This window comes from Rhamphochromis longiceps, linkage group LG14 (genome assembly GCF_057381845.1).
Source record: "Rhamphochromis longiceps isolate RC_006_pf linkage group LG14, R_longiceps_female_GT1.1, whole genome shotgun sequence".
In the NCBI taxonomy this organism is placed as follows: domain Eukaryota; kingdom Metazoa; phylum Chordata; class Actinopteri; order Cichliformes; family Cichlidae; genus Rhamphochromis; species Rhamphochromis longiceps.
Genome location: NC_140570.1, coordinates 35,547,977 through 35,556,834, shown reverse-complemented (window position 1 = coordinate 35,556,834; position 8,858 = coordinate 35,547,977). Strand labels below are relative to the sequence as shown.

Genomic DNA, 8,858 nt, shown 5'->3' with positions numbered 1-8,858 from the left:
GCTTCTTGCAGTATGACTGACTTAAAAAAAAGTCTACTCAAAACTTCTGTTCAAAAACACACAAATGCTTTATTTAAATGGGCCAAGAAAAGTTGCAAAAATTGTGATGCATGTTTCAATAACATCCCAGGTTTGGTCATAAGAAAACCCTGCATGGTGAGCTTGTTGGTTTCCTGCTGCAAACTTTGTTTCCTTCAATTGGACCAACATTGTTGCAAAATTGACTGGATAAAGCTCTGAGCCTTTAACTACATAGTAAATGGGGGGTATCCAAGTAAATATAAAGGAATGACTAAGGTGGAAGCTGACATTTTCTATTTAGATAAATAGTTTTATAGAGCACACACTCAAGTACATATAAAATACTATGTTTGCTGCAATCCCAGTGTTGTTTCAAAGCTGGTAATAGATCACTTTTAACAGATTTTAGTAGACAAACCTCTGGTATCTCCGTGTCTTGCCCTTGTCAGCTCTCTCATTGTCGATGCGCTGTGATTCAGCTGTACACTGACAATCCTGAACTACCGTCTGTCTCCACCGTACTTTCATTTTAATAGAAGAAAAACAAATCACACTTTGTTGTTACAGCTGAGTTACGTCAATTATTGATTTATATGGAGGCATTTCACGTGGATTGCTCCGAACGATGAGGCTGTCGTGCGACAGGCTCTGCTCAGGTTTGTCTCGCTTTGTGTCACTCGTACAGATAATAAGCGGACTCTGAACGTGTGAGTCAGTAAGGTTCAAAGGTTGCAGCAAATGGGATTTATTACTACAAAAAATATTCAGGGCTTTTCTTTTCCCCAGGTCACATCCTTGTATTAAATGTATATATTAAAGTGAAAGAAAATCAGCAAATCCCAATAAATGCACTTGTTTGACATTCACCTTTCCTCCTTTCATTTCTGATCTCTCACAAATGTACTCATACAAGCCTTCCCACCATAAAGCACAGCTGTCTACAACTGAACTGAAGAAATTGTAGCCCACAGGGGTTTCTAAATATTTTATTACGACATCAGTGTTTGCATGCATTGTTAAAATAAAAATAAAAAAGACTAGGCAAAAGAAAGCTCCGTGTTTCTCATAGGCTTTTGGAGTATCGCCGCTTGACAGAGTCTCTGTAGAACTGGAAGATCTTCTCTGATGCTTTCTGACTGACTGCTATGCACTGCTGCAGCTGTGAGAGAAGAAAAACAACAACTGAGGATCAGACAAAATATGAAATGCAACAACAACTGATTTAAGTCACATCAGACCTGAGGCAGACAGGGAGAAAGCAAAAATAAGAACCGTTTTTCCAAAAAGTCACACATGAAGCAGAATCACAAATCTAAACTTAACAACGTTGTAGTGTCAGTATCCAGTCAGCATACTGGTTCCCTGTAGGTGGGCCAGAGTGAACCCCATATTTTAGTGTTTCTGGAATAATACTTGTTATTCAGTCAAAAAAAGGGAATCCCATTTGATTTTTCCATTCAATTCCCTTTTAAAGTGTCCTTAAAGAGGTCATGTTTCGATCCATGGGATGGTCTCCAGGAAAAAGCAGCAAAAGAGTAGATTTCTTATAGAGGCAACTAGAGCTGGGCGATAGAACGATAACGATATGTATCGCGATATAACTTTTTCTCGATAGAAAAATTAACCTATCGCGATAGACCTCGCCGCTCTTGTCCTCTTAAAAAAACAAAACAAAAACAAAAAAACAGCCAATCCAAATTAAGTAGCGCAGAGCCGAACCAATCACAGCCGCAGCGTCACGTCACGTGACTTGTTACGTACAGAACAAGTGCCAAGCCGCACATGTGTATTTGTTTGGGAAGCAGCCAGCCACCGTACCGCCCGGGTAATGGAGGAAATGAGTGTGCCGACTAGAAAAATCAACCGAGCGTGACCGAAGAGAAAACAGATGATGGTTCCAATGCCGGAGAGATTGTCAAACGGAAGAGCCATAGAAGTTCCGTAGTGTGAAGGTATTTCGGCTATTTCAAGTCTGACAAAAAACAGAGTGGTAGTAGTAAATTTTGTAGTAAATTGTGCCGAAAGCAAGTCTGGAAATACAATAAACTGGTGCGTGCGCTACGTCCACAGGTACCCGGGTATTTTTGAAAACGCAGATTTTTCTATGCGTTTGCACCTTTCGTCCACACGTAAACGGCGTTTTTGGTCACTGAAAACGAAGATTTTTAAAAACTCCGGCCAGGGTGGATATTTTTGAAAACTCCGTTTTTGCATTTACATGTGGACTAGAAAAACTGAGAAAACGCAGTGTCAAAGGTGTGCGCATTTTTTGACGTCACACTGTGCGCCACGTTATTGTTTCGGTGAAATGAATTTCTACAATACTGTTACTGTTAATTCTACTCTCTGCAGTGTTTAAATGCTTACATATACACACAGTTACTGTCCCTCCACACATATGACTCGGTTCTGCTTCTATGCCCCAGCTTTGTTTACTTTTTCCCACCGAGGCTTCTAGACTTCTGATTGGCCAACATTTCTGCACGGTTAGGAATCTAGCGCCACCTGCTGCTTTGGCATGTTCATAGCAGCGTTTTCCTTCATTTCTGCCTTTATGTGTGGACGGGATTATTTTTTAAAACGAAAACGGAAAATCTCCGTTTTCAAAAATACCCGTGTACGTGTGGACGTAGCCTCAGTCTCTGACTGGAAGCGCTAATTCGTCATTCGGCTTTTGTCAGACTAAAGTAACTGTTAAAACTGTTTGAAAAGCTAAGCTATACAACAAGGAGAGATTGAGAATTTCCTTTTAGTTCTCAGTTTATTTGATATTGACAAAAGTTAGTCAGTTTTGTCTGTTCTTCTGTAAAACAAACTAAGATTTATTTTTAGAATTAATATTTTGTTTCTAAGTGGAATTGACAATTTAGTCGTCTGTTTCGTTTGTCCTATTTTGAAACTTAAACGCTTTAGCGGCTGCCTTTTGTGTATTTTGCAATATTTGCCTTTATTTATCTGAAAAAGTCTCATGTTCCTTAAGTACATCTACCCTGTTGAACTTATTATGGGAAATAAATATTTAAATAAAAACAAGCTGCTGATTATTTCACATTTTACTTGTGAGCAACGGCACATTTAAATCTTACAAATATAGTTATTTGGCTTATATCGTGATAGATATCGTTATCGCCTGAAATGAAAAAAACATATCGTGATATGAAAAAATCTTATATCGCCCAGCTCTAGAGGCAACATTTATTATCATTCCTGTCATCCGCTGATCAAAAGGGAATCCAGGAACCCATGGGACAGTTTCATCTGAGTCCAGTCTTCCTGTTTTATGCAAATTATCTAATCACATCAGCTGATGATTTATAGCTTGCATTTAGATAAATGCTGTCCCTCTTTTAGTCTCCATATAGATAGCTGCATGCAACCAAAGGCTGCTCAACATGATTGATCAATAGCGATATAAAATAAATCCCCTAAAATTTCCAGAAACTATGGTCCTTTTGGGTAACAGGAGAAAAAAAATACTCCATGATATTGTTATCAAGACTGCAGAAACTCCAAAATGGTTTTTAGGATGTATTCTTGGTTTGGCAACATCTACAAACAGCCTCTGCAAGGGATGCCCAGTCTTTTCTCTTTGAAGCACGCTTTAGAGAAGTCTTTTCTGGCTTGGCATTCACAGTTTTGTTTATTTGAAATGGTGCACACTTTTTTTCCTGTCATTAATCCACTGACCTCATGCACTGAAAACGATCCTTTGGTCGACGACATCAAAACGCTGCGTTTTGCGCTGTCGATCGCAAAAGTCATCAAAGCTCGACTTTCCTTTTGAGAGAGAAAATAAGACACGGGCAAGGAAATTAAGATGATGTCAATCTGTCCCGTTAGGAAGCAAAACCATTACCACTGATACAAATGGAAGTGACAACAGATGCGCTGGACAGACAGTAAGATATTCCAAAAAAGGGAATACTTTAGCTGGTGGCGACTATAGATCGCTGTGCTTGCCTTATCGTTCCTGACTGATTTTTCTCTAGTTTTGTTTTTCTTTGTCATTTAACTGCATTCAATTTATTTTTATTTATACAATTTCCTCCACAGTTGCCTCAAGTAGTGCAGTATTCAGGAGAACATCCCAACAATTACATGACAGTGATGTCAAACATATGGGCCAGGGGCCAGAGTTGGCCCAGGAAAGACTCCGATGTGGCCCCCACTGGACAGCACTGGAAAATATGAAAGAAGGTGTAAATGGACTGTTCATAAGTTTTACAGTTTTATCTTTACTGATAAAGACGTACAACATGGCTAATCAAGCTAAACCAAAGTAATTAGGTCAGTTTTTCCCAACCTTTTGGAGTCACGCACTTATTTCAGATTAGAAAACAAAATAAAATAAAAATCACACGGCACACAACCTAACAAAAATGTCACAAAAAGCATGTTGATAATTTTTCCCCACGCACCAGGTATAGAGGAATTGGCTTGGTTTGTTGCCAGTATGCCTTTTTTGCTTTCTTCTGAGCACTACTCGTGCTCGGGCCTTTATCTGGGTCAGTATTTCCTCCAGGACCCAGGTCAGACTGACTACTTTTTCTTTTCAAATATTTATGTATTGCTATTACGGGCTGCACCATCTCACAGCATGACTATTATGTAATTTCTTCTTCATCGTCTTCTGTGTTACTGGCTGTTGGCAACCAATTTAATTAGAGCAGCTGATTGTACTGCCCTCTAGTGGAAGAGAATATAATGGTTCTGCCCATTACTCATGCCGATCGTACTAATCAGGTGGAACCAGATAATCTTCCACGCACAGCGGTTGGAAACACTGAATTAAGTAATGTGTAATTATAAACATTTATTTGTTACAATTTAAGCCCTTACAGTTTATTTCTATTTAAGAATCCTATTGAAGAGTCTTTCAGCAACTACAACAGCTTTTCTTTATTATCATTTTATGTAGAAAAACTGAAAAGTACTGTTCAAACTGCATTTCTTTTCCTTATATTAAGATATTTCAAGGATTGAACTTCTTGATAGAAAAGAGTTTCACACGGTATGGTCCACCTAATGTCAAAGTGGGATGTATCTGAGCCACAACGTAAAATGAGTTTAACACCCCTGCCCTATGAACAAGCACTTAGCAATGGTGGGATGGAAAAGACCTATATTTTCTGTGTCATTTGTTTGAAAAGTTCCCAGGAAATTTGACAAAAGCCACCATCAGAGTGTTTTGGGAAGATTTTTGTCACCCAACATTCTAAAAGTCTTAGATTTACCTTTTCCTGAGCTGCAGTGGGGTCTGTGATGATTTGCCCATCTGTGCTGATGGCACAAGTCACTCCGCAGAAGAGGCAACTCATGGGCAATCCTGCATCCATAAGAGCCATACATGCAGCATTCAAACAGCAAGACAGCAGCTGAGGAACAGGTAAGGAAGAACACTCACAGAAAACATCTCAATTTTAGAGCCCTACTTGCAGATTGGATATAAACCTCAAAGCTTGCAGCAGCACAGAGTTTTACAGAAGGATACTGAACCATCATCATGCAGGACCTGAAGGATGAGAGTGAGCGAGGAGCGTGGATGGAGCGTCAGGAGCAGAGAAGCCTCACAGGTTTCTCGCACACACTGCTCTTGCGATCGTTCCCTTACACCTAGAAAACAAACAAATCTCGGTATAAAAAAATGAATGCGAGCAGAAAGCTCACGTACCCCACCCTGTGGTCAGCTGTGGCATAGCAACTTTTCCACAGCAGAAACCTCAGAGACATTCTTGTAGATATCAGGATGCAAAAGGTCTATTTCACATTAGCTTCCCCAAAATAAAAGAAGCAATGCTGCATAATGAAAATTTTTACCCCTAAAAAAACTCACTTGGCAGCCCTACTTTGGGCTGTACCAACACCTCCAGGGTCGCCCGGTCATAGATCTCCTTGTTGACTTTGACCTCAGCTGGTCCGTACACGCCAGCCATCACACTCGTGTCTCCTTTAGACAAGAACAGAAAGGAGCATTATTCAATAAATAACACTGGATAATTAATGATGTCTTTCCCCACATAAACAGACATCTAGGAGGGGAAAAGTAGTAACATCAAATCATTTAAAGCAGTACGACACCCAGTAAATGTGCTCACAGCACATGTATTTTTTAAAGGGGGGACTTAAGCGCAGACACCCTATTTAGAACAAGCTTTTAATAAGAGAACTAAAGCTGATGTGATACTTCTAAATGACAGAAAGTCTCATCGGGCGACCGTGGCTCAGGGGGTTGGGAATCGCATCTATAACCGGAAGGTCGCCGGTTCGATCCCTGGGCTCTCTGTCCTGGTCGTTGTGTCCCTGGGCAAGACACTTTACCCTACTTGCCTACTGGTGTTGGCCAGAGGGGCCGATGGCGCGATATGGCAGCCTCGCTACAACTGTAGCTTGCCTCCACCAGTGTATGAATGTGAGAGTGAATGAATAGTGGTATTGTAAAGCGCTTTGGGTGCCTTGAAAAGCGCTATATAAATCCAATCCATTATTATTATCGTGTAAATTTCACATTTATTCTTCCTCTTGCACCACAATATTTTTTTTTCACGACACTGAACCAACCCATCCATCCATTTCCGCTTATCATTATCAGTTACCATACCAAAATCTTGCTATCACATCAAATGGTTGATTAAACTGTGTAAAATATACTTTAATAAATTAAAGTTTGCATATAGACTTCTACCATTAAAATGAACCATCGTTATATTCTTACCTCGCTCTATGTTCCTAATTGTTCCATTGTATAATAATTACAGTCCTTTAACATTTTGGTAAAAAATTCAGTCAGGATCTATATATTGCTATCATACCTGCTATCATACCCCAGTGTCCCACTTTCCATTTGATTTGTTACTTGAAATGTGTCAGACATCTGACTTTATTATACATCGTATCCACACATCATTACCTTTAACAATACTTTGTCTCAGACAAGCACCAAACAATTTGACAGTGCATTGAAAGTGACCATCCCAATGCTTTGCCTTACATTTTATCAGCTGTATTTTTCTCATTCTCTCAGCTCTTTAATGACTAAGACCTTTGCCTGCTCCGGTGTTCCATTTCACTTAATGAACACCTTACAATCTGTTGTCCAGGTTGACTGTATTTTCTTCTGTTTTCTTAATAATCTAAATATCTGCATTTTTCTTGATTAGGTGTTCATTAACATACACATTCGTTCCTTTCAACTTTCTTCAGTAGCTCTTTCTTCTGCTTCCTATTAATAAATCTTATAATAATGGCAGGTTTTTGATTCTTGTTTTTCCTTGGAAGAGCATGGCACTCCTCAGTGTCCTTACTATCCATTTCAATGCCTTTACTTTTGAAAAAGCCCATTGCCTGTTCTTCCAGGGAGCGCAACTCTTGCTCAGGCAGCTCCCCTCTCTCCTCTGCTGCTGCCCATGCATATGTCTGGTGCTTGGTTTCCAGACCCGTTACTATCACATCTGTTATTCTCAAATATTGTTCCAACTCTGCCACTCGTCCTTCCAACATAGCAAACTTCTTGTCCTTTTCCTCACTTTGCCTTCTTAATTCTTTAATATCCTCAATTAAGTTGATTATTATTTGTTGTTGTTTTGCAATGGTTGTTATTTCTTCTGACATAAGGTTCAAAGATTCCTTTATGTCCTCCAGTTCCTCCTCATTGACGTTACGTCTTTTAGGCAGCATCTTCTCAATACTTGTGCCCCTTTTTTACTGCAGCCCCAATCAATCCTGAGGCTTGCTAACCTGCGCCTGCCTTTTCCTGTAGCTTCACTAGCTCTTGATGGAGCCTGGTTGTGGCCTGGTGGCTGATGATGGACCCTGATCGTGGCCTTATTTTGACACATAAAAACAAAACAAAGAACTACACAACACACTAACTATACATTAACTACACACTCCAAACACGCCAAATGTCACAAACCTCTCACATCCAATGACTGTGGAATTGCTCACATCTCACAATTGATCTCGCTCTCTTTCTCTCTCTCTCTCTCGTTGCCTTGCCATATCATCTTTTGATTGGTCAACATGGTACATTTTTCCACCAATAGGAAAGTGGTGGCTTGTTTTTTCGGGCTGTCATTAGAAAATCCAGTTGTTACCTTTTCTTGGTATATAGCTTGAACTTTCAACACAAATAAAAATGTAATGGAGACTCAGTGGGAATGCATCTTGTTGCTATGTCATATTAAATTGGTCATGTGATTTGGAAGCCTCAGAGGGTTAATTAGAAGCTCAACAATAAACCACCTGTGTTGAAATCTGAAATGCCATGTTGTTGATTCAAAATGTGCACAGTAGATCCGCCCCTGGAGGGAGGTTAACACTATGCAATAAATATATTTATTTTATTAATTAGTTGTAGCTAGGCTCAACGTTAATGCTACCTTATTTTAATAAACAACATTGTCATATGCAAAAGTAAGCTGGCACATACCACCCACGCCAGCATAAAAGATGCACCCCTGATTCTCATTATTATATTATTTTGGGTATAAGGGTAAAGAAATTCATGTCACTAACTGAAGTGGCAGGTTAACTTCCCTAACCTTTCTCCGTCCTTTACGTCCAGTTTAGAGGCAAATAAACGCCCAGATAAATGATTTCTAAAATTAGTGTTACCTTGGACGAAAGAAGCAGAACCATCAGTTCGAGACAGCAAGCTCTGTTCACAACCAAACTCTCTCAAAGAAACAGTCAGAGATCCGCAGTCCTCCATCGTGGAGAAAGCAGGTTTGTCGCAGGCGGATGGCGTCATCTGTTTTCCCTCTAGTTTAGGCTCCTTACTGATGACATCAGAATGAGAAAGAAATGTTGGCTCTAATAAATAGTTAATTCACAAGAAA

General features: G+C 39.7%; 1 protein-coding gene across 1 annotated transcript; it reads right to left on the bottom strand.

Annotated features, from left to right (window-relative positions):
• Positions 1-44: 44 nt before the first annotated feature.
• On the bottom strand, positions 45-8,785 carry exosc5 (exosome component 5). Its single transcript, XM_085379918.1, has 6 exons — positions 8,635-8,785; positions 5,855-5,968; positions 5,513-5,634; positions 5,256-5,396; positions 3,709-3,798; positions 45-1,180 (listed from the first exon to the last, which is right to left on the bottom strand). The coding sequence occupies exons 1-6, from the start codon at positions 8,768-8,770 to the stop codon at positions 1,085-1,087; spliced, it is 699 nt and encodes a 232-aa protein (XP_085236044.1). The 5' UTR covers positions 8,771-8,785; the 3' UTR covers positions 45-1,084.
• Positions 8,786-8,858: the final 73 nt, after the last annotated feature.